This window comes from Onychomys torridus, chromosome 1 (genome assembly GCF_903995425.1).
Source record: "Onychomys torridus chromosome 1, mOncTor1.1, whole genome shotgun sequence".
Taxonomy (NCBI): domain Eukaryota; kingdom Metazoa; phylum Chordata; class Mammalia; order Rodentia; family Cricetidae; genus Onychomys; species Onychomys torridus.
In genome coordinates this window covers 137,320,336-137,347,026 of record NC_050443.1, presented here as the reverse complement: position 1 = coordinate 137,347,026, position 26,691 = coordinate 137,320,336, and the positions used below count along the sequence as shown (strand labels likewise).

The 26,691-nt window shown below is 39.7% G+C and overlaps 1 protein-coding gene across 1 annotated transcript in view; it reads right to left on the bottom strand.

Moving 5' to 3' along the window:
- Trpm6 (transient receptor potential cation channel subfamily M member 6) overlaps positions 1-26,691 on the bottom strand; it is a 128,431-nt gene that overhangs the window by 5,523 nt on the left and 96,217 nt on the right. The window contains exons 28-37 of the mRNA XM_036178615.1: positions 25,914-26,031; positions 22,039-22,130; positions 19,862-19,920; positions 17,881-17,906; positions 16,152-16,202; positions 14,440-14,505; positions 12,112-12,398; positions 11,470-11,552; positions 10,544-10,749; positions 4,320-4,371 (exon numbers count right to left, since the gene is read on the bottom strand). Coding sequence (XP_036034508.1) covers positions 4,320-4,371; positions 10,544-10,749; positions 11,470-11,552; positions 12,112-12,398; positions 14,440-14,505; positions 16,152-16,202; positions 17,881-17,906; positions 19,862-19,920; positions 22,039-22,130; positions 25,914-26,031 — 1,040 coding nt within the window. The remainder of the gene's footprint in view (positions 1-4,319; positions 4,372-10,543; positions 10,750-11,469; positions 11,553-12,111; positions 12,399-14,439; positions 14,506-16,151; positions 16,203-17,880; positions 17,907-19,861; positions 19,921-22,038; positions 22,131-25,913; positions 26,032-26,691) is intronic.

Below are 26,691 nucleotides of genomic sequence, written 5' to 3'. Positions count from 1 at the left end.
AAACACAACTAGCTGTTTTCCAGATTTTTTTTTTTTTTTTTTTACAACACAGGAAAAGCAGGTGGTAGCTTGGTTCTACATACAAGGAAAACTAATTAGTGGCATCTATACGTAGTCACTAAAGAACACCTCATCACCATTTCATACTTGTCAAACGCTCAAAACCATCAGGCAGTAGGCTAAAAAGATACAGTCCCAAACTACCAATAAATGAGGCACGTTAGGGAGAGTTGGAGACAGGGGATGAGGCATGAGAAAGGATCTTAGAATTATGCAACAAAGCCATCATCCCTCTTCATAATAACTCTTCCCTTCCACTGACCCCCTCACCTTACAGGGAAGTTGGAACTTTGAGTGAAGCCTCGGTTTTCTCATTTGTGAGCTGGGGTTAAACGAACACACAGAGTTGTTGTGTGTGTGACCTCAATAGCTTAAATCTGTGCACCTCAGACTTGAATTTGTACCCATTCACCAGAATATTTTATAAAAGTTCAGATTCTGGTTCCGCGGGTGCAGAGAAGCCAAGAGACCATGCATTTCCAGCAATGTCCCTGATGGTGATGTTGACCTATGCTTCACACTTTAACAGATTTTACACTCACGAGGCTCATTGATTAATTAGATATAGTTCTAATGGAACTAATCAATTGAGAGAAAATAAAACTTCAGGTCACTGTGAAAACCAAGTACACAGAATTGGGTGTTTCCACAATGAAACCATTCTACCTATTTCAGAAGATATAAACCTCAAGTGTTGAAAAACAAAGTTGCTGTAATAATTTCACAAATTGCACTGAGGAACTTAAAAAACATAGGAGAGGGAGTACTGGAAGAGACAACTGGAACTGGGGGGGGGGAGCATTTGGGGGACAATGTGGAAACCTAGTGCACATTAAAATCTTTAAGGTTGACCCTATCAAAGACTCATAGTAATGAGGGATATGGAGGCTGAACCGGCCATGTTTTATAACCAGGCAAGGTTTCCAGCAGCAGGACTGGGACCCCAACCCAGCCATAAAACATTTGACATACAATCTGTCCTACCTCCAAGATGTGTTGGGGTAAGGGTGGAGCAGAACTTGTGGGACTGGCCAACCAATGACTGGTCCAACTTGAGGTCCACACCAATAGAGGGAGTCTATATCTGACACTGTCTAGATGCCCAAGAACCAGAGGCTGGGCAGCCCAGAGATGCAGGATGTAACCAAACAGAACTGGGGGGAAAATTACAATGAAATGATTACTAATGATATTCTGCTATACTCATAGATTGGTAGTTCATCCAATTGTCATCAGAGAGGCAGCATCCAGCAACTGATGGGAGCAGATGCAGAGATCCACAGCCAGACACTAGGAAGAGCCAGGGGAACACTGGCTAAGTAGGTGGGGGATGCAGGAGCCAGAGGGATTGAGTACACCATAAGAACATGGCCCATAGAATGAACGAAGCCCGGCTCCTAGGAAATCACAGAGACTGAAGCAACAGTCAAAGATCCTGTATGGGTCTGAGCTAAGCTTTCTGCATGTGTTATGATTGTGTGGCTGGGTGTTCTTGTGGGACTCCTAACAGTGAGAATGGGGGTATTTCTGGCTCTTTTTCCTGCTCTTGTGACCCTTTTCCTCCTACTGGGTTGCCTTATCGAACCTTGATACTCATGAGGCTTTGTGTCTAGTTTTATTGTAACTCACTATGCTGTATTCAGCTGATATTACCTTTTTAGGAGAAACGTATGAGGAGTGGATCTGGGGGAGGGAGAGGTATGAGAGAGGACTCAGAAGAGTGGAGGGAGGGGAAACTGCAGTCAGGTTATAACGTATGAGAGAAAAATGAAAGAAAAAACACAGAGGTCAGGGCACCATTCAGACACTGCAATAGAATACCAAGCATGCTTTTTTTTCTAATTCCCCAGGTGACCTTAATAGAAATTGAAATCCACTTCCTATAGAATGCAATTAAATATCTAACTGTCAAGCAGGATAATATAATCTTAGATTCTAAAACGATGGAGTATTCAGGTCATATTAAGTGATAGATGCCAAGGTCAAAATTTAATGAACAACAGACAGAGTACACATAAATTGAGTTCATTATATATGCAAAAAAGTCTGAAAAAACTGTAAAGAAAGTTCTCATATAAAAAAATTTCCTAATGCAAGCCCTTGAGCACACAAGACTGCTGAAGAAATAATATGCTTAGCTGAAAACACTTCAGCTCTGCTAAAATAAAAAATAAAATAGTCCATTATACCCTCAAGTCCAACATGGACTCTATTATCAAATAAATATCGTAGGAAGTGGATGCTACATAGTAGCCGTATGGATCGTCTGTATCTTCCCTAGCCCACCTGAGTCAATAATAGCTAATATATTTTTAGTAGATGAGCATCTTCTCAGGGGACCCTGCAGATGGGCCATATTCACATTTAGTAAAAATCACCCAGTGAAAGAATGGTGTGATAAAACTGTGATTATTTAATGAGAATCAGGAGAAGAAAAAGCAAAACTTTTACATTTTACTGTGCCAGGAATCTCAACGTATTGAGTCCTGAATGTTTTCTATAACCTGGCAACCAAGTAGAGGCCCTCAGTCTGACTAAAAGTAAAAGTAAAAATGCTAACCCAGCATGGGTAATATAATATCAGCACAAAGGAGGCAGAGGTTTGAAGATCCAGAGCTCAAGGCCACCATGAGCTATACAACAGCAAGATGTCATCACGATTAAAAAAGAAATTCAGGCAGTGGGACCTGTACCTGTCCTTAGTGTATGAGCTGGCTTTTTTGGAACCTGGGGCTTATGCAGGAACACTTTGCTCAGCCTGAGTGAAGGGAGGAGGGGACTGGACCTGCCTGGACTGAATCTACCAGGCTGAGCTGAATCCCCAGGGGAGTCCTTGCCCTGGAGGAGATGGGAATGGGGAGTGGGTTAGGGGAAGTGCAAGGTGGGGGGGGAGGACAGGGGAATCCATGGCTGATATGTAAAATTAAATTAAATTATAAAATTTAAAAAAAGAAACAAATAGAAAAAAAAAAAAAGAATTGAAAGTGTTGTTTGATCCATGGTTCTCAAAATGACCATAGCCCTGTGGTGTCAGGCAATGTGTTAGAAATGCAGATCATTTGGTTCCATCTCAAAACAATGAGATCAGAAACTCTGAAGATGACACACACAATCTATTTTAACAAGCTCTTCTGGTAACAATGATGGCAGCTCACACTTAAGCATTATTGTCCTCCATATTGATGACAGCATCACCAGTCAATCAGCACCATCATCTTTTTGCATTCTACCTTTAACAGAACACCTAAGAGCCTTAATGCCAAAAGCCTGGCAATTCAAAAGATGGGTAAAAGACTCATCCCTCTATGTAATTTGGCTCCAAATTAAGTTAGACAATCTGATGATGCCTAGGATTTAAGCGCTTTGATCTCTCACCAGGTGGCTGTTTACAGAAAACAGTACTTTGTGTTCTCTGCTCTTACTTAGTCTGCCTGTGAAGAGATTGCCTGGGTTCAAGGCCACCATTCCACAGGGAAGATAACAAAGGAAGGCTGCTTCTGCTACAGCACCATTTTTTACATCTAACTAAACATAAACATTTCCCCTTACATTTAGACCAGTAGACAACACAAAAAAAACTGAAGTCTGGAAATGGCACTGTCCCTTACAATGTCTGCTCAAGCTTACTAACCCAGCTCTAGAATTAACCTTATTTCATCCTCATTCTTTCTTTTTATTTGTTTCCTATTTTGAAGTGGCTTAGAAAATCTTGTTTTAAGTATAAGAATCTCAATTTAAGTCTAAAAATATTGTTTTATATCTATGTGCAATAACTTTTGGAAAACTTCTCCAGGATCTAAAAGACACGTGCATGTTTTAAATTCCTCCAAGAAACTAAGACAGACCTCTGCTCACAATGTCCTGGTCATTTCTACTATCTTATTTTGGTTTCGAAAAAAATTAAAAATTCCTGGGAGTCAGTGGTGAATGGCAGTGGGTGCTCTTCAGAGGACTCAGGGTTCAATTCCCAGCACCCATATACTCACACCTATCTATATCCAGTTCCAGAGGATCCAATGCCCTCTCCTTGCCTCTGTGAAAACCAGGCACTTGCATGAAGCATAGCCATATATGTGGGCAAAACACCCATAGATACAATAATAAATCAATTTTTAAGTTATGAAAAAGAACCATTAAAAGATTACATGATACACATTAATAAATTATTTTTATATTTTTATATGACAGTTAAAAATAATGTCAAAAACATGAACAAATTGAATGCAATCTTCTAAATTATAACATGTAAGTCAACTCACTGTTTGTCTTCAGGTTTTATAACAGAAGGATCTGTCAGATTTTCTCCAACACCTCCAAAGAAGAAACAAAATTCGTTAAGCAAATGATGGTTCATTTTCTAGCAAATGCACAAAAATAATAACCAAATTCTGTTTTCTTATTTTGAAAGTTACATTCAGGCCAGATGTAGTGACTCACCGCTATAATCCCAACACTAGGGAGGCTAAGGCGGAAAGATTACCACCATTACAAGGCTAGTCTGAGCTATATAGTGAATTCTGGGCCAGCCTGATCTACAGACCCTGTGTCATTCACTCCATAGTAGGTAAGTTTAAAAAATAAAATAAAATAAATGCTAATTAAATGTGCTATTGAAGTCGTTTAACAAAGTTAAGAAAATGATTCAATACAGTGTCTCCTACAACAACACCCTCTGAATTAATGAACATCTGGCCACAAATTAATATGTCAATGACTTACTGGTAGTGGATCTATCAGGAGATCTATGTATCCGCCATTTATTTACCGGTTGTATGCATTAAGGCATCTAATTTTATTTTCTCTAATTTTCATGAAAGGAAAATATTATCCTCATATCCTCAATTTACATCTTATCCTCATTGACATCAATGAGTACATTGATGTTCAAAGAGATTGAGGAACTTGCCAAAGATGGGTTATCCCTTAAGCGGCTATAACAGGATTAAAGCTGGGGTAATGCTTGTGTTCCTCCTACTAGTTCATGGTCTCCTTAGATGGCTTCCATCAGCGCTCAGCAAGGGCAAGGCCCTGGGAGGTTTTGCAGATACAGCCGCCATGCATCAAAGAGTCACATCAAATGCTCTATCTATATACAGCACTTATAAACAGTAGAATAAAACGACACCAAATTCTTGATCTGAGAGTTGCCTCCACCTGTGTGTCCAGTTAAGGAAATTCTTTGAGGTGTATGCTTATGTTCTGTTCACTTTTTGGAATGTGTCTTCAATAAAATTTAGTTTTGAAGGAAAAAGAGCAAAGCCTACGAAGATAACAGAGGTGTAACTTAAGGCTGCACTTAATCAGAACTGGGTTTAATACACAAAGTAAACCTCTCTGATAACATGCAGCCAGTGAGGAGGTTCGTATCCAATAGTGACAACAGTCGCAGTGATAAGCCACCTAGGCATACCCAACAACTTCTGAGGTCATCCTTAATCAGGGATTTTTTTTTCTCTCTGCTTGAAAAACACCAACTTTGTAGGGTGAGGAATCCAAAAGGTTATACGAGTTTTAGAATGGAGTTATGTAATGCCACTTATTGAAAAAGTTCATGTTTTCTTAAAGTGGAAGAGGAAACTTTCAAAAGACCCAACCCCTAAACAAAGAACCACAGAAAACTAAGGACTGCTGAGAGAGAGAACGAGCGTGCATTAGACTTCTCCAGGGAAGAGCCCCCACATCCGTTTCCTAATTCCAAGTGGTCATCGCTGAAATTACATGCAGACAAGCAAAACTAAATGGACTCTGCAGATCATATTTATATGTTTATGCATATATATATATATATACACACATATATTTAAAGGAAAAAGTGACTATGAATTTGGGGGACTCAGTGAGGTATATGGGAAGAGTTGGAGGGAGAGGTCACAGGAGTGTTTGGAGGGAGGAAAAGAAAAGGAAGAAACGATGCAATTATATTTTAATTAAAATAAAAATTTTTAAAAATAAATATGATTTTTAAAAAGACAAAGGTCCATGTTTTCTAAGCAGTATCTTTTAAAGATTTCTGCTGTCATCTCTCTCTTGAAATAGTAAACCTTTCAGGAACCTGCAATCCTTACAAAGTTTTCTGCTAAGAAACTGATCTCCTCAGGAAAATAACTTAGAGCAGCCTGGACACTAAAGTAGGAGTATTCATCCTTTGGTGGAGGGGACTGTCAGACTGGTGAAGCTAAGGGGCCCTTTTCTGAAAATGTTTTAACATGTATGATTTAAATACATAACAAAGGAAATCTATGGTCCTGAAAAGGATTATCAAAACATTTTAACTGCTATATTACCAAACATACATGTGCTTCTTTATTAGGACATTCAAGAACAGGATCTACCCCCGGGCCTGTTATCCACAAACATATCTAACAAGCGATGATTACAGTGTTTTGAAATCTGCCTGAATTGCAAAGTGCTGTGCTAATATCTGACGTTCCTCTTGCTGATAGTCATGACTGATGACGTCACTGTGGAGTGTGGTCTGGCTAATAACGGAAGATAGCAAATTCTAGTCATGGGTCAGTGGCAATAAGGTAGAACTTAGCTTCTCATCAGAGTTTACAAACTCTCTGCTCTTTAACAACCCCTAGCCTGGCAAGTTTTCACATTGATTTTGAATAGGGAAAGAAAGAGTTGGGCTGAAATACATACACATGGGAAGTGGGAAAAAAAAACCTTGCTGAGCCCTCACATTTTCAAAGCCACAGGAAGGAGCTCTTTGTATTTTTCTTGTCACATAGACAAGAAGGGGCACCTGAGGGAGCCCTGGCTTCTTCTCTACAACCGTGGAGTAAGGAAACAGAATAGCAGGCAGAAGTGTATCCCAGCACCCTGGGGAGACAGGCTGATGGCTGCAGTCCTCACTGTTTTAACTAAGCACAGATTGAACTGGAAGCCTGGAGCCTACAGCAATGACTAAAAGTTTTAAGCCCATGTCTAAGTAAAGTGTAAATTTAAGCCAGGGCTATATACAGTATCTGAGGAAACACTATTAGTTGGGGGTGGGGGGAAGTCTTTACAAGGTTAAAAAAAGTTTGTCTAAATCTCATCAGAGAACCTTTAAACTTTATGACTTGTTAGACACACAGAAATCATAGAAGATGGAGGCTCTGCCCCAAGCCCTGCCTGCTCTGACTGTGAGGCCTGGGTACCCTGCTTAATCTCCCTAAGCCCAGTTTTATCATTGGAGAGTACAGCATCCCCAGCCTTATCTGAGAGGGCTAGGGGAGAATTCAATGAGCTATATCTGACATATAAGAGCTTTCAATGTTGGCCGTTACTCTATTTTCTTTATTCCATCTAGAACCTCTCATGAAGTAAAATATTATCTTCTTACCAGCAGTAAAGTCATGTTTCTCTCTCATTCCCCAAAAGTATATTTCCTAATACTTGTAGAACACCTTACAAAGAGGGGGTCAAAGAGTATAAAATAACCCACTTTTGTATGTGAAAGCATAACTCCATGTTTTGTATGCTAAAACTTAACTTAAACACACATTTTAGGGTGTTCTAATAAGAGAAAGAACTTTACGACCTGTGAATGGAGAGAGAAGGCCCCAAAGGCCAACCATTCAATGCCTTCCACATCACTTAGCTAGCCTAAGTCACCAGGCTCTTCTAGCCACACAAGAATACCCAACTTAGTTCACCTGGTCTCAAACTCTTCTGATATTTGGAGAAATATAGAACAAGTAAGCTGGTTTTATATCTAAACATACTGATGATTTCTCTTTACTGACATCATTATTAGTAAATATACCCAGAGAAAGCCTAGAAAAGTCCATGGAACTTCATCCAACCTGGTATCACCAATGGTCTTCTATTCCATCTATGAAAACAGGTTGCCTCTTTGTAATGACATCATTCATGGTGATGTGGGTGCTAACTTTTTCTAGAAATTGCTCTACTGAACAACAACAAAAAAAAAAATCAGTGCTGTATCTCCAAAAATCCATTGAAAAAATAGAATAAGAAAAAAACTAAACATTACTCTAATTTGAAATACAATTGTTTTTAATTGCCATTGCTGGGAATTAACTGTTGGACTTCAAGTGTAATGATGATGATTCAGGCCCTCCCATGTAAGATTTTTAAGTGGAAAAAGACCAGAAAACTTCATTATACTTATAAATGATGGAAAATTGGTCACGCCTCTCCTCAGAGTACAGCTTCCTGGAATGCTATGGCCGCTTCCAGGTTAACGAGTGGTACCTTCTTGGAAGAATGAAAGAAGAAAAAGGAAACAGAAAAAAAATCAACTACCCAAGTACTTCTTCATCCTTCCTTCTATCAAAGCAGTAATGAGTAGAGTCTGAAATGGAAAGGGGTCTGTCTCCTTGTGGTACCCCTGGGGTCACACAGCTAAGGATAGCTTCCCCATACCTGATGACTTTAAAGAACCAATCAGTGATTACTACTGACAACAGCAGGTAACATTTATCGACGGCTTGATACATGTAGAGAACTAGCCTCACTTGGGCTCTTTAATAATTTAATAACCAAATGACTTTATTTTTCCCATAACAACTGAGGAGGTGGGACTCGAGATGGTTGCTCTCAGGGCACACAGCTCATTCTCAGTGGAGCCTGGAAGAATACATCATCTTTCCAGACACTAGAAATACTAGTAAACAAAGGACATCATAAAATTGAAAAAAAAATCTTAAAAACACAATTTTCCTTTCCAAACTTGTTTAGAGTTAACTAGTGTAATGACTGTTAGAGACTCATGTTTTTCCACAAATTCAGCCCAACAATTATCTAGCTCTCTGATAAGTTTTGTGCATTTCATGACACCTATTCCATGGTTCTGTGATGTCTACTCAGGCCTTCTTTGAAGGTCAGTGTTTTGACACAGTTGGCTTGCAGTGGCCTATTTCAGCAATTCACGTAATTACTCAGGAAAAGAATAAAGTTAATTCCCTTTTCCCCCCAAGACTATAATCGCAGCATTTGTTCTGTTTAATGTCACTTTGGATTACTAAGAGACAAAAAATCCCCAAACATAAACATCATTAAACAAAACCCTCTTCAAGTAAAATACAAAACACACTGAAGAGTCATCATTAATTCCTTAAAGTTTTTCTTTGGTTGTTTGTTGTTGTTGTTTCTGTTTTTGCTTTTTAAGCAACTCCACCCAAAATTCAAAGCAAAAACACAAACAGTGGAGCACAGATGAAAACAATCAACGTCTCTGCAAGCAGAACTACAAAACAGATGCCTTTGGCACCCCAACTCTGGGTGTGTATTCACCAAGTGCTTGCTGGTATTAAAAGCTGAATTCTTTTGGACACGTTAATTCAGTTTATATTTCTTCCTGAAAAACTGCTTTTGAATTTTAGAAACATAATCCAGCCTTGAGAACACCAGGAGTATCAAAAGGCAGACGTATTTAGTAATATGTGCAATGTTTTAAGTGTAGATGGATCACTGAACATGTGACACAGATCTCAAAGTGACTTTGCATTGCTCCTGATGTCCTACGAGAGTTGATTTCAGCATTCCCCAGGCTCCAAACCTCGTTTTGCCAAGAACTTCCAAGGTAGGAAAATCAGAAAGGAAAAGAAGACAGTTCAGGTTGTTGAAATATATCCTAAGATAGTCATTCCCTTACAGAATGACTCTTAAGAAATGCAGGGCAGTGAGGAGAAAAGGATGTGTAGGGTCACACCAGCTTAAGTCTATATCCTTCTTCCCCTTTAAGAGCTGTGCAACCTGAGCCAAGTTATTTAAACCTTCTGGTCCTGAATCCCCAATAATATATGCTTCAAGGTGCTACTTCTAGGATTAAGTAAGAAACTTTTATAACAGCTTCTGGGCCAGATCCCTTGTTTGAATCCAAAGCTCCAGTCCATAAGCCCAAGAACTAAACTTTGGCCATCACACATACTGTGTGCCCTCCTTAGGAGGAAAGCCTGCTGGAGACACACTGAATGTGCTGTGGGATGAACCACCCAGCAGGAGCTGGTGATTATGAGAGATACTCAGATCAAAGACTTCCATTAACTTAGAGTATACTGCAGCCCTCTTTTGGAGCCAAGGACTTCCCTGAACTGCCATGTCAAGGAATATATCAAAGAAAGCAAACGAAATTATAAATTGTCAAGGCAATAAATTCAAAATAATGAAAAGTATCCAGAATGTAAGCTCTCTCATGCACTGATATGTGTGTGTGTATATATATAAAATCTTTCTGGTAAACATAAGACAAAGCAAAGTGGTAACACTAAAACAAATAGTAGAAAGAGGAAAAAAAAACATTCCCCATCTAGTTCAACGTTTGAGATTTAAATAGTTAACTTTCTGCCTATACCTCCCCCTCTATCTAAGTAGAAAACATCAGAGCAGGTACTCACACTCATTACTGCATAATATCTCTGAACTAAATATCTATATCTCTCTACCAAGCTAGGTAGAACAGCTCCATGTGCCCACCCTGGTTCTTGTGAGATTTCTAGGAACTTTGCTTCCTGTATCTTCAATTAATTACCTTGCAAATCTAAAACCAGCAGTTCTCCCCGGGTATACTCATACGTCCAGTGAGAGAAAGCCAACATAAGCTCTTCCAGAGTGTTGGTGGGGGCGATTTCATCGCCATTGTTGTTGTTGTATTTCCGGAACTCCCCTGTCATGTACTTCTCAATGGTTAACCATTGGTTAGCTGAATGGCAGTAGATCAAGAAAACCTCCAGAAACCTGGGAGGGAAAAAGAAGCCAATGATCCCCTACAAGACAGCAAGCATGGCAGTTACCCTCCAGAGAACTCAGACACACAAGTCATCCACCCTTGGCCTTCTATGGGAAGAGGAATCACCACAACTGGGAGGTTTGTTCCCAAACTTACTCGCCCCCGTTTTCTTTGAGAAAACTTGCCAACTTTTTTTTACGAAGTCCAGATCCAACTTTTCATGCTGGGCTCTATAAAATTTCTTGTGAAATGGGGGAAAGGGCTTTATTCCAATTCCTCCACACCAAATTATGATCTGCCTTGATAAGTGAATACAAGCTTATCAAGACACCCAAAGGAAAATCATGAGGGTTCATGATTGCAAACTTCTTAATTGGTTTAAGAAGCTGGGGAAGCAACTGAGCTTTAAAGAGACATGTTTGGGGGTCATAATAGCCCTGGGTATTAGCAACTACACCCAGCATATGCCTGCCTCACCTAATTAAAATGTTGATTATCAATCTGTCAATACATTTTTCTGCTCACATAAGTTCAGGAACTTAAGCCAAGGTATGTCTGGAACATCTAATTATCTTTATACCAGTCTGTATAACTATGGAAGGAAGAACCCTGAAAAGGATCATGGAGAACTTTCCCTTGGGTCTGGTATTTCTCATGTCTAATGGGCTGAGAAGAAGTTAAATGGAATTTTTCATATAGTAAAGAGCCACAGTGCCAGGCTTACTCACTTTGGTGTGTAGGGAATCGTTTGTGGTTTGACTTGGTTGAAGGTATAGATGAGTTTTTGGGCAGCTCTTTGCTGTTGAATTTCCTAAAAAAAAAAAAAAAAGAATTGATTAATTTATATAGACCAAATACATACGTGTGTGTGTGTGTGTGTGTGTGTGTGTGTGTGTGTGTGTGTGAGAGAGAGAGAGAGAGAGAGAGAGAGAGAGAGAGAGAGAGAGAGAGAGAGAGAGAGAGAGAGAGAGAGAGAGAGAGAATTATCCACAATAGTTATAGGAAAAATTTGGGAGAGAATCAGGGGGCATGGGAGGTATTGAAGAGGAAGAAAGGGGTAGAAATGTTGTAAATACAAGACTTGTGAAATTCTCAAAAAAAAAATGGTTAACTAACATACACTTACTTATTAAAGATCAAACAGTTCCTAACTCCCCAACATTTAATATTATTTAGCTTCTAGTACTCAATACCCCAAAAGCAAATGTCCTACACAACAAAAATAATAAAATACCACCACCACCTTCAAAAACTAACAAACTCCCTTTGGTTGAAGAAAAAACTATCGTAGATAAGGATGTAGCCAGACCTCTACACTTTCATTTTGTCCATCTGGTCTAGATCTCTAGATCTCTCAGCCTCAGACTTACCCTAAGGCAAAGATGAAGCACAGTGCTCTCCTGAAAGATTTTATACCATGTCTGTACAACCTCTGGGAGGAAGGACTTCACAATGAAAACCTGCCCAGGCTTGAGAACTTCATCCTCAGACCAGGTGCTGATGACTCGCATGGCTTTGCGGAGGCCCCCATCCATTTCCTCCTGTGACAGCACCTGGATCATGGCAGCTCTCCCATGCTGGGACCAAGAAGACATGCTCTTATCGAGAGTCAGAGGGGAACTCTCTTCAAGTTTGTAGATGGTCACTTCTTCTCCTGCTGCAATAAGAAGTAGAAGCCAATTCAATAAGACAGCAGGTCTGGGGTGTGATTGGTGCCCGGAAGCTCAGCTCAGAATCAGTTCAGTTGTCCCTGTGATCAGAGGAGAACGCAGCAAGCAGGAGCTAGAGCATGGTCAGGGCACAAATGGGCCTGACTTGTCCTCTGATGGAGGTGGGGAGCAGGGAGGAGGAACAAAACATCAAATGGCATATAGGAATTAAGTTGTACGTATTGGAAACTAATTAAACAAGAACAATATTAAAACAGTATGAATATGTTGCCACTAGTAGACTTTTTATTGGAGACACAGTTTGCTTTGTAACTAAGGCTGACCTAGTAATAATTACATATCCCAGATTAGCTCCAAATTTCTGATCCTCCTGCCTTAGCCCCCTGAGTGATGAGATTAAAGGCACATGTTATGACACCAGGCTCAAGACAAATATATCTCTAGAGACAGTTTAACCTAGAGTTAGTCATTACCAGCCCCTAAGGATTTTTATAACTGCCCTTCATATAATATTAAACATGCTGTGTACTGTTTGTGAGCTATATGTGTATCTTTGCTTTATACATGAACAACATGATGGATTTTGTTTTCTGTGTGGGGTTTTGCTTGTTTCCCTTGATCCACAAAGTGTGATTTTACCTCACCAAAAACACAGGGTTTCCACTCAGTACTAAGGTCATATCCTGAGCCTCTACTGTTTTCTTTTGTGTCCACTAACAAATTACTGAAACTCTCTATGTCCTTATCGGTAAAAGGGAAAGATAACATTTGTTTCAGTGGTTTGTTATACAGATCATATATGTTATCAGGGCTACAGAAAACTAGGATCTCAGAAACAGACTCAACCCCACTTAAAAGGACTTTAAACACAACACACTGCTCAATTGCTGCACAGCTCCCACTTTGAGCTTCAAAAGCAAGAAGGAGTCATTGCTGGACTCGGACTTCACCAATACAGTGTTACAGCTGAGTAAGGGAAGGAACAAGCCACACAGAGTTTCCTTCAAGGTTGTGACTCTGTTTTCTTATACTTTTGCTTCAAATATGCCTTATTTGTTGTTGTTGCTACTGCTGCTACTGCTGTTTGTTTGTTTGTTTGTCAGATTGTTCTCTGTCTAGTTCCTTATGAATAAATATATCTGGAGAATGTGCAGTATATTCTCAAATCTTTATTCTTGATGTCCAAGCAAATGCCACTGAAGAGCTCTTTGGAGCCCTAATTCCTAGAAGCTTTAGAGACGGGCTTTTGATTTGCAAAATGAACCACGGAGCCAAGTGGAAGAAGGAAGCATCTGCATAAACAATCGGAAGCCAACCTGGTCTGCCCCCATTGGAACAGAGTGAGGAGAGAAGATGGAGGCCAGTGCAGGGACCTTTGTTATATTGTCAACTGCTTCTGCTTTATCCTGCAAGGCAGAAACACTCGGAAACCCCTGGCTAACACAAACTTGTTTTTCTTTACTGCTCAAGCTTTTCAAAACTACATTTGCAGTCTGAAGAAAGAGCAATCCACATACATGAAACAAAACAAACAAATATAAAACCACCAACAAAAGGTTTCTCTTCCCATGCCTGTCAGCTTTCAGCATACTGACATGTAGCTCTTTCTTCTGTGTTCATTATATAAGGTTGGCTTGTTCTTTTCTTCCCCGTGCATGTCCAGCCTAGAATCACTGCCTGCCAGGTGCAGTATCACGCTTGCTTCCCAACTGCTGACCCCTGTAGGTCCCATCCCCATGGTATCAGCGTCTGACCCTAAATGCTGGCCACAGTAGTGAACAAGAATTTCTACTTTGGGAAACAAATCTCCTTCATCTACCACATGGTCAAAATGAAATTTGTGAGTCAAGTAAAGCAACATAGTTTTTTTGTTTTTGGGGTCTGGTTTTGTTGTTGTTGTTGTTGTTTGGTTTTTTTTGTTTGGTTTTTTTTTTTTGGTTTTTTTGTTTGTTTGTTTGTTTTTTCTTGTTGTATGCCAACATTCACTCTACCCTAGCCTGGCCTCAAGAAGGGGGAGATATTACTCACCAAACAGCTGGATTGGTGTAAATGGTATGGTCTGAGAAAGCCTCATTAAATTATTCCTTTCGATGGCTGCAAACAAAAACAGATTGACTACTTTAAGTCTGCATCAACAATTAAACTTAGAGAAAGCCCCACATACAAAAATACATATAAACTTGAGAATATTTCATTTCAGACATCTTTTTTATTTTCTCCATTAGCAAAAATACTATAAATAATAGTTTAAAATATAAAATATACCTTAAACAGTAAGAATATCTTAGTCTCAGGAAACTTTTGCATGAGATTATATAACATGGCCTAAGAAGGGGCTATCTCCTCACTCTTCCAAATGACAAATTAGACACTAACTCAAATAATACGTGAGTCTTTCTTTTAAACAGATTTTAATCTATGTTTCATATTCTCTGGTTTCCTTTTTCCGAAGCAAACCCAGCTCGCAGTGGTCTGTGGGGACATCTACTGTTGGTTTTGCAGATTTGGCCTTCTTTTTCCCAGAGAGAATGAAACACTAATTTTAATTAGAATCAAGTGATCTGCATTTTCCTGCCAAGAGCCATAGCCTAACAGATCAGAGTCTGTATGAGTTACAGTATTCCTCACTAGAGACTCTCTACAGCTGGCAGTTAGAGTCAAAATAATAGATTACTGCTGAGCTGTAGGACCCAGTCATAGGGGCCTAGAATGAGGCGGCTGAACTTCACAGAACCATTATTTACCACAGAGGAGAATTCAGGATAAGATAGTCTATTAAGGGACCCTAAACAAATGACCTTCATATAATAAGACTGGTAATTAAAGTGTCAGCAAGGTCTTGTTCACACTGAGTGCTAGACTCTGTAAAAGCCTTGTCCTTGAGATATCTCACCCACTGAGAGCAGTGGCCACCAAGGAACCACACCATGGCACAAGTCCAGCTGGTCTAACGTTGCTTTGCATCTCAAAGTATTTGCCTCTTAATTCTCAACTAGCCCTTTGGCAGACTGTCCCTCAGAAAGGGCAAGGACAATCATTCCCACTCTGAAAGAAAGACAGCTGAAGAGCTGTGAAGCATTGCTTAATAACTGAGTTGAGACCCTTGACATGTCTGTTTAACGGCATCTTTGCAAGGCATGTTTGTTGGCATTATTCTGTGAGGGGGTGGTATCTATTCAGTGGTTATGTTCACTGAGGGAACTTTCAAGTTCACTGAGGACTTTCAAGACTGCCTTTTTCCAATCCAAAACATTTGGATCAGACTGGGGTATAGTTCAGTGGTAGAACACTTGTCCAGCAAGGCTCTGGGTTCAAGCCTCAGCATAATAATAAAAAGGGAACAGTACAAAGGAAATTGTTCAAAACGCTAAGATATTTGGATTTTGACTAGCACTGAGCTTACAAGGAAATTTTAGAAACTCAAAGGTATTTTCTCCTTCAAAATTTGAATTTACCAACACACACATACATACATACATACATACATACATACACACACACACACACACACACACACACACACACACAATTTTTTTATGTGAATTCTCTTAAACCCTGGCAATTTGTTTTTCTGGGTCAGTGCCATGGTTGGGAAATCTAATTATTCTAGCCATTAGAGTGAACAATTTTATGAATTGAAGCCATATTGATAACGTGGAGTTGATGGATGTTCATGTTTACAAGTGCAGAATCACACACATTTAGCTCAGTTGACCCAGCTCTGCACACATGCTTCCTACCTGAATAATGGTGGTGAGACTCTTGAGGGCTTTTTAAGGAGGCTGAGATCTCTGAAACCATAGAAATGATTGGCATTTTAATTACTTGGCTGCAGATAAATACATGTTTGTACACTGCCTTCAAAGTTACTATTAAATGGCTTCATCAGAACAGCTTTTCACTATTCAGAAAAGCTTGCCCAATATCCTTTAACTCATTATTGTGCATGGTATCCTGACAGCTTCCAATCATCAGTGTAATATCTCCAAGCATATTTATATAGGGAATTGAAGAAAGACAGGTAATATTAGCCTCAAAGATGTATTTCCTCTGAACCAATTACACCTCTGGGTTACAGAAGGCACGCAGCTGCCCATCATGACATCCCGGGAGCATGATCCTCTGAGCTCCTTGCCAAGATGCACCTACCCATGCAAAGACAATATTAATGCCAACTTATTAGCATACTATCTCACTGACTGAAACTAATGACAGAACATTAAGTATATGTCAGACACATAGGAGGGGTGGCTAGTATCACAGCGTGGGATTTGCTAAACTACACCAGGACCCTGTGTTGGGAACACCACTTCCCATGTTAACTCTCATTTTTCTATCTGTTCCAGCCCTAAATCATAAAGCTCCAGAGAAATCCTTTGAAACGATTTTGCTGTTTCATGAAAATCAAAATTAAAGTGGAGAAACTTCAGTCTCATGGCAGCAACTGCTTTACACCTACTAGAGAGTAAACAGCCAAGTGAGCCCAGGTTTACGGAGCGCTCTGGCTCCTACTACCAGATAAGAAGGGAGGGAGCATCCTTTGAGGTGGCATGCTGAGAACTAGGGTCAGCAGAAAAGGCTTCCATTTCTGACTGAATTCAGTCAATAATGTAGACTTTCAGCTCCCACTTCGGGTCACGCCAGGCTCACGCTTCAGAAAAGTAAATGCAGTGTACTGGAGAAAAACACATGCAGCTATAATTACAACAGTTTGCTAAATGATACAAAATCATGGAATATCAAGGTTTATGGATTTCCCTAATGCCACCTGGAAGATGGAATGTCAGGGTCATCTGATAGTGACAAAGCTGAGTTGCAAAACTAGACTTCAGCCTCTAAGGGCCTTCAAGACCTTAGTGGTATTTATTTACTACATATTAACTGAGCACTGATGGACTAAATGCCGGACAGCACAATACTCTATGTCAGAGAAAGAGCAAGAACACCCAAAGAGTGGCTGTCTATGTGACTGGGCCCTCTTCAGATACTTGGGGCACAGTGTCCTGAGAACTATATAGGAGAAAGCTTCCATTCCCAAGCATGTGATTGCTCTCAGAGCCTGTAAGATATGACACTATCGGCTGTCACAGAGTCAAAATGAGTCCAGTGGCTCTGCTCGCATTCAGAGAAGCGACAGGAAAATCCTAGTCAAAACAGGTTGCTCAAAGAATCTGAAGCTGGGGGTATAGCTCAGTGGGTAAAGTGCTCACCTGGAATACATAAGGCCCTAGGTTCAATCCTCAGTATCACAAAAATAAAATAAATCAGAAATGTAAAAGCACACATCAGTACTGACTTATCTGGGATATCTCTATTTTTCTACTGAATTTTCTACATTGTATGTATCTCAAAAGCAACAACAACAAAAAGAATACAAAGTCAAGAACTACAAAAGTCATAATAAGACAATGAACTCCATTATCAATAACATGAAATATTAAAAATAAATGTTTAAATATAAAAACTTACTGTCAACTTCACTTGAGTTTCTTTTTCTGTTTGGGGAGAAAATGAAATGATTTAGAAAATGCTGTTTTAAATATTTTAATTTCCAAAACACTAAAAAATTATCTGAAACTAAGCATATATATACATATATACATACTTTATTGTATTTTATATAATAAATACAATAGATTTATTTTTATGTGTATGAAAGTCTCTGCTCCATCTTATCCCTATTTTACCAATAGAAAAGTTTATAGCCATACAATTATTGTCACAGAAAAATTAATACCAGTAAGGCATGTAAGTCACTTATTATCTATGCCCCCAGCTAACTAAGAAATGGTGGCGTTAGTGATTTTAATTAGCTGTGTGATTACACAACATATATAAGATTTAACTGTGTTTGTGTTGTTCTGGATCAATTAAACTAAAGGGTGCCTGAACTATGCAAAGCAGATGCCTACAAATGAGTCTAAGAATGTCTCTGGACAAGCCCACAAATCAGTTTCATTAGCCCACGTGGCCCCTAAATGTTCACAGGCTGAAATTAGCTCTCTTTAAATTGCTACTTGCCCTGCTCAAGTGCACAAGTGGCCATGGGCAAGTCTGAATAAATGCATTCAAAGAATATCTCCAGTATTTAAGGTCCTTGGGGAAGAAAGTACAATTACAATTATTGTTTAATTTCATGCTGCAATAACCCACCACTCCGCATGAGCACAAACTACTGAACCTTTGGGAGAAGAAAGTCATGTGTCCTTTAGGTCCAGAATCAGGCTCACATGGGGCTGTGGTGGCAGTTCCCAGAAAAGGCCATGTCAACAGAGCGGAGGACCATAACTTACGGTCATCTTCTGCCTTTACATCAACTGGCCTGCCCAGGGGGTGATTTTCCTCTAACCCCATGACGTTGTAGGTATTTTGAAGTTATAACTAGAAAAGTAAACACACACACACACACACACACACACACACACACACACACACACACACACACACACCCTACAAGTGAACTGGAAGCATCACACCAGATCAGTTCCAAACACCTGCAGTACTAGCTCCTTGGGATACTGAGATAGGAGGAACCCTTGAGCCCAGGAGTTTAGGCCGAGTGTGGGCAATATAATGAGACCATGTCTCTCGAAAAAATTAAAATAAAATGGAATCATCTTTACTTGGTTGTGTTTCAAATTTTATTTCTCTAAAGAAACAAAATTCAGGAATATACAAAATTCTACACCCAGATTCTCTCCTTCCCACCTTCTCTCCCTCTCTGTCTCAATCCTTGTCAAAGTTGATGCCTTGACAATTAGAATGTCACTGAAAACCAGGAAATAAAGATCAACCTCATTCTGTAAAAGAAACACCCTGTGGGGAATGGCTTTTGAAATCTAGAGAACAAGGCCTGGAGTGACAGCTTGGTGGTTCAGAGCACTTGTTGCTCTTGCAAAAGACTTGGGTTCAGTTCCAAATATCCATCTGGTTGATCACAACTGTCCATAACTACAGGTCCAAGGGATCCCTTCTGGCTTCCATGCACACTGCACACACATGTATACATAAATATATGTAGGGAGAATACATAAAATGAAAATAAATACATCATTTCTCAATATAGAGAATAAATTTAAACAGGCCTTGGCTTATTTATTTTATAATAAATATATATATTATACTGTAAACCACACTCACAATCTTACTATTTGAAAAAATATAACAATCAATCCATGTGTGAGTTTTTGATACTACAATGGAATTGTTCATTGGCCTTCCAAGTACATATTTTATCACAGTATTCTTAAAGGGACTTGGGTGAGGAACTATTATCAGAAACTGGAAAACTAGGAGAATATTCTTTTCTACTCTTGCTAATATGAGAAGAATAATGTTATCTCACAAGCATTTTCTTCTTCCTATTATGACCAAACTAAACTTTTGCTCCTAATCAGCCTGGAGGACAGAATCCAGAAGCTCTTGATGAGAGCCCCACAGAAATACTCACAGAAAACTCCTGTTGAGGTTGGTACTCCTGGGACTCCATGAAGGGTTTTCATCTGGGTCCTGAGCAGAAGGGAATGGACATTACAAGTGCACCCATCACACCCACCCCATCCTTTCAGTGACTCATCAGCAAAGCACACTCTTTCTTCCTCTGACTGGCTCAGTACCTCTCTTTAAATCAATAAAGGAAATACAAGCTAGAAAGATGCATAATGTCAGCATGGAACCAGGGTAGCTCCATAGTTGATGGTTTTAACTGAATGAAATCACTTTTATGGAGACATTAAAAGGAAAATGCAGCATATGAAAATTTTTACAGAAATACAGATTAAGGAAGGAATGCACGTCCAACTTGGCAGATATAATGGATAATTTTTATCACCAACTTAATATATTAAGAAACACATAGGGTATTAATGAATGTGGTAGTTGAATGTAATTGTTCTCCATAATCTCAAAAGGAGTGGCACTATTAGGAAGTATGGCTTTGTTGGAGTGTGTATGGTCTTGTTGGAGGAAGTTTGTCATTGTGGGGGCAGGCTTTGAGGTTTCCTGTGCTCAGAATACTGCCTAGTGAGTCAGCTGACTTCCTGCACACTTCTGGTCAAGATGTAGCACTCTCAGCTCCAATGCCCCTTCTGCCTGCATACCACCATGCTCCCTGTCATAATGATCATGGACTGAACCTTTGAAACTGTAAGCAAGTGGCCCCAATTAAATGTTTTCTTTATAAGACTTGCTGTGGTCATAGTATCTCTTTACAGCAACAGAAAATCAAACTAGACAGTGAGGAACAACTCTGGCTGTGTCTGTGAGGACATTTCTAGAGAGGGTTAATTGCAGTGAGAAGACACAGTCTCAAGGAAGATGGCACCATCCCATGGCCTGGGGTCCCAAACTGAGTTAAAAACAGAGATGAGAAAGCCTACTGAGTGCCAGTATCACCTTTCTGCTTCCTGGTCTACATACATGTGAGCAAGCATCCTAACTCTCTGTTACTCACACCTCCAACTATGCCTTCCAGGCCCATGATTGAATATATGCTATAACTACCAGCCAAAATAGCCTTTGGCTCCATGACTTTCTTTGTGCTAGGTATGTGGTGACATCAGTCATTATATCATAACATCCCTGTCATAAGTACACAACTGCTCCAGATGAGAAGGGGCAGTCTCAAAGAGCATTGCCCTGGATTTATCTCATTCTAATTCCTGTTTATCCAAGTAATACTTCTTGAGACACAGTATACTGCAGGCATTGTCCTAGGCATGTTCCTGTGAGGTATCTTGGTTGGATACTACCAATAATCTTGTAAAGATAGCATTTTACAGAGATAGTTAATGCCACTCCCAGGCTAACTGATGCATACAGCCTTAGTGGGGAGAGATGGAAATGATAGAATTGGTATTGGGACACAGGTCCTGCTTACAAGTATCTTCAAGTGAACAGTTTCAAATTCTTTTAGATGCCATTGCTGCAAGAACTCCAGAGGATATTTATATAGGTAGTGTTTACAGTTGCCAAGTTCAGTTATTCAAACCAAGACCAAAAATCTGTTACCTTGGGTTGCTCTGTGTCGCAAGCCACCTGTGAAGATGGCGCTAAAATGAGGCATATATTTGTAGGTTGTAGAAAAGCAGAATGCAAAATTGGACATCTAGGCATTAGAGGAACACAGAAGGACCTTCACTCTGCAATGTTTCTGTCCCCTTCCCATGTCCGAACACATCCCCACAGCCCATGCTGAACTAATCACACTAGGAATTCATTGTCTCTGGAACCAATCATTCTATCCTTCAAAGGCTCCAATTGGTAAACGTTTATTCTCAGATCAGCTGTCTCACAGTAATTCCCCCATGATTACCCTAGATCTGCCTCTGAGAACCTGTCTGGAGAGAACCTGTTTCTCTTGCATATGACAATGTTCACATGTCTGAAAATGTGAGTTCCTTCTCTTGTGCTAAGCATGCCCAAGATAAGTGAACTGCACGAGGAAAGAGAACAAATGCTTACATGGAGAAAACTAAGCAAGGATTGACCTGAACATATAGTCCCCAAGGGTTTCAATCCGAGGCCAGGAACAAGCGAGGCCATTTATGGACTGTGGCAATGAAGTTAGTAGAGACAAATGAAGTGTTAAATGCACAAATTCTTAAAAAACTATGAAAATATTTTTACCTCTTGAGACTGCTTTAGGTAGTTCCTGGCTCGTGTGGTATGTGGCTCAATTTCCTTCATTTTCATTTTCTGATATATATAAGGTTCTAAACCTTGTTTTTAAAAGAAGAAGAAAAATTAGAAAATTGGTTGAAATGTGTTACATTCAAATCACATTTCTCAAATAGAAAAATCTGGACACAGTACATTTATTTAAACTTACATATAGTTTTCTCTATTTTTGGAAAGTTCCACCAAGTTTCATTTTTCTTTTTTTTTTTCTTGTGATTGAAAACTGTATATTCTATTTCTATTCTTCTATAGTCACATTCACATTTATAATAACTTTTACTTCTCTTTTTAAAATGTATTTATTATTGTTGTGAGGCATGCACGTGTGGCATTTGCACAGAGGTTAAAGGACAACTTCGTGGGGCCCCTTTGCTCCTTCCACTCTTTCATAGATTCTGGGTATCGAACTCACGACCTCATGCTTGCAGAGTGAGCACTTTGCCCACTGAGCCATCACAGCTACCCTAACTTTTACTTTTCTATCAAAGTCAGGAGTTAAATAATCCATAATGGTTTTCTTTCTATAAAACACACTCGGCAGTTTTACATCCCCCGTCTCTTGCACTCCACATACTTTAAAATACGAAATTCTAGTTGTAAAATAATAATCCTTCCTTTATAAGAGCACCAAACACAAAAGTAAAATAACAACAAGAGACAGGAAAAAAATGAATGCTATCTACCAGGCTTAATTTTTATGATTTTCTTAGAAAGGATAATGAGAGATGTTATCTCATTGTGTTTGCACCTTGTACCTACAAAGCTAGGAGTTGTAACAAATGTAAGAGACAATAATTACATGCTTCCATGTGATTTTGTGCCATAAGAAAAGTATATAAGAAGTACAAAGAAAGCTATTGACATATGATAAAATTATAATAAATATAGTTTCAATGACAGTACTGTATTACCATTTAAAAAATGTAGAAAATGTTTTATCTTCTCATAGTTTCTATAAAATTTTGTGAATACATAAATCTGCCTGAGAACTGGGGTTGGTAGAGTTGATAGAGTGTCTGGTGTGCATAGGCTGGAGATTGGTAGAGTTGATGAGTGTCTGGTGTGCATAGGCTGGAGATTGGTAGAGTTGATAGAGTGTCTGGTGTGCATAGGCTGGAGATTGGTAGAGTTGATGAGTGTCTGGTGTGCATAGGCTGGAGGTTGGTAGAGTTGATGAGTGTCTGGTGTGCATAGGCTGGAGGTTGGTAGAGTTGATGAGTGTCTAGTGTGCATAGGCTGGAGAGAGAGAGAGAGAGAAGCTTGCTATTCCCCAAATTTTATTTTCTTAATTTTTCAATTATTTTGTCATGTGTTTCAAAAGAAACAATAAAGCTTCTCAACTCAAGATGTGTTCCAAGGATGACACCTGGCCTCACCAGATCTGCCTGGCCCTTGAGGTCAGCCAGTTTCCCTGGACTTCTGTCTCTTTTGAACAAAATGCCTCCCTAGACCCTCCTGTCTGAAATTCACTGGAAAGAATGTAAGCATTTAAGAATGATGTAGTGTGATCTAAGCATGAGTGTAAGTACCATGGGGTTTCATTCAGCATGAAGAATGAAATAATGTTATTTGGGGGAAATGGACAGGAGTCATCAGGGTAAGCAAAAGAAGGCAGACAAGGTAGGACAAATGTGTGTGTGTGTGTGTGTGTGTGTGTGTGTGTGTGTGTGTGTGTGTGTGTGTGTGTTTAATCTCCTCTGTGAACTCTACATGAAAGCAGGAGGGAACTGTTTTGGAAGGGGAGCCGGCAGGAGAGGGAGCACCGGCAAGAGAAGGTTAACAGGATTGTATACAATTGAAGCAGCCTATACACATGTACAAAATACCATAGTGAACCCATTTTTTAAATTAATATAGCCTAAAAAATGAAAACTAAATGCAGGCTATAGTATTCATGAAATACATAATCTATTATATAACTATGATTCATCCTAGACTTACGTCAGGGTATTTGCTTTGCTTGCTTACGGCCTTGTTTTGATTTTATTGTGATGAAAGTTCTTATTAGTCAGTCCAGACTGGCCTGGATGACACACTCTTCTTGCCTCAGCCTTCCTCACACTCATGGCATTGTCAAGGAGTCATCAGCAAGAGTCGTGTTTTATGCATGGGCTTGATACATATAAACTGTGAGTTAGGGTAAGGCAATTAAGCTCCTCCTGAGCCATACTTGTAAATCAGCATCTTCCCATTTCATTTCTAACATTTCTTCCAGCTTTGGTCCACTTGATTCACACTGCCTTCATAAATGGTTCTGTATTTTTAATACAAAACAGAGCTCACCTACTTTGGCACAGATGTTTTGGTCTGGATAATTCTTTGCCCTGAAGTCTGTACCATGTATTACAGGATGCCTCATAGCATCCCTGGTCTCTTCTCACTCAATACCAAGAGTACTCCCTGCTTTATTGTGACAACAAAGCATGTCTGCAGACTTTACCTAGTGTCCCCCAGGGAGGGCAGAGGTTGGGGTTGATGTGAAAAATTACCACTTAGTTGAGGACCACAGAGCATCTGAGCAAGGAAGGTTTTTGATCACATGATTTCTTCTTTTTTAAAAAGGAATTCTAGTGCACAAAGTTCAAAGCTACATTTGTGTATGTTTCTGCTCACGATCTTCCTTATCTCACCCTATTTCTCATGCTACGCCTTGTTTGTAGCTCTTCACCACACATCTCATTAAGCTTAAGGGGCACCTGACCACATATAAACACCCCATGTGGGCCACAATAAACAACCAACCATGGCTGACCTACTGATCCTTACCAGTATTGCATGAATTTTAAGGGTTCTGAAAATTAAGCAAACTCCCCTCCCTATAAGTCAAACTGATGGACCCCAGTTTAGGGGAAACACTCTTTGAATATAAGGGATTATCTGAATTTGAATATTTCCTTTCTGTAGATGTAACAGTCTTATTAAATAACAAATACAGAGCCAAATGCAGAGTTAAAAGCCCAAGAGGTTAGAGCAGCAGCTAAGAGCTGATACTAAAAACCCTTTCTTACCCTTCCTGCCGCTGTTGTCCTTCCCCTCAGAAAGAGACCTACTTCCTGTGTCTCTGTCTTTTTATTGACTTTCTGTTCTGCCTTCTCATTGGTTGTAAACCCAACTACATGATCTCTTTGTCACTGCCTGTCTATACAGACCTCCTGGTCTTCTATGGTTGGTATTGAGATTAAAGGCGTGTGTCTCCATGCTGGCTGTGTCCTTGAACACACAGAGATCTGCCTGCCATGTGATGGGGATTAAAGGTGTGTACCACCACCACCCAGCTCTTGCTATGGCTTGCTATTAGCTCTGACCCCCAGGCAACTTTATTTATTAACATACAAATAAAATCACATTTCAGTACAAATAAAATATCACCATACCCTTCCATATCCTGACAGCAATTTCCTTTAAGCAAATGAAATTTTGTCCCTTTTATAAGCATTACAAGCAGAAAAGAACTGTTCCCCATAGATGGTTTTGCCGTCTCCTTACTTCATCTCTAAACAAAAGATCAGAAACCACCAGTGTTCTAAACACCACCCCCCTAGACCAGTGGTTCTCAATCTTCCTCATGCTATGATCCTTTAACACAGTTTCTCATGTCAGGATGACTCCCAACCATAAAATTATTTTGTTGCTACTTCATAACTGTAGTTTTGCTAGTTATGAATCATGTAAATACCTGATATGTAGGACATCTGATATGTGACCATGTGAAAGGGTTGTTTGACACCCCAAAAGAGTTGGGACCTACAGGTTGAGAACTACTATCCTAGGTGCCCTAGAGGCTTCTGCCAGATGTAGGGGTTCAAGACTATCCAAGCACATACTTATCTGGCTGAAGTTGGACACAGTGAGCCAGTTGTTGCTGTATTCCTTAGCAGTGCTTGTTTCTCCTGGCTCCGAATTCAAATGGTCACTTTGATAGCAGGCATTGATTGTTATCACCTGGAGAGAAAGGCACTTGTAGGGACGCCATGACGTTAATCTGCTAACATTTTACATTATGTTAATAGACACACACAGTGGAAGGCAGTGATTAGAACTGACCACATTCTGAATTACTTGGGACACGTACAAATGCCATCATTCAGGCTAGCGGTATATATACATCTGTGTGCATTCCCTTTGTGGTCATGATTAAAAACCAGAATGTGGTGTGGGAACTGAATAAGCATCAGAATCACTTAGGGCTCAGGAACACTCACTGGCCTGCACCCTCAGGATTTCTATTCAGAAGGTCTAGGGGAGAGAAGAGATTCAGATATCTAATGCCTTCCCAGGGGAAGCTCATGCCGCTGACTGGAGATCACATTTCAAAATCTACTGTTCTAGAGAGAGGGAAAGATTTCAATTCAAAGTGTATGCATTGGAATTCTGTCCCATCAGAACTTGTGTGAACTTAGAAAATAGTTTACTATTTCCATCCTTCATGTTTCCAACATTGAAGCAATAGATGGCTGCTATACCATGATTGTCTTACATCTTTCCCAGGGAGAGACAACAGGCAAATTGGTAAATTTCAAAACAATAAATGAATGAAATTTTGAGTACTTGAGCTCCAGTGGAATTCCTAGTTGAACCAGACCATTTGAAATAGTGTGTGTG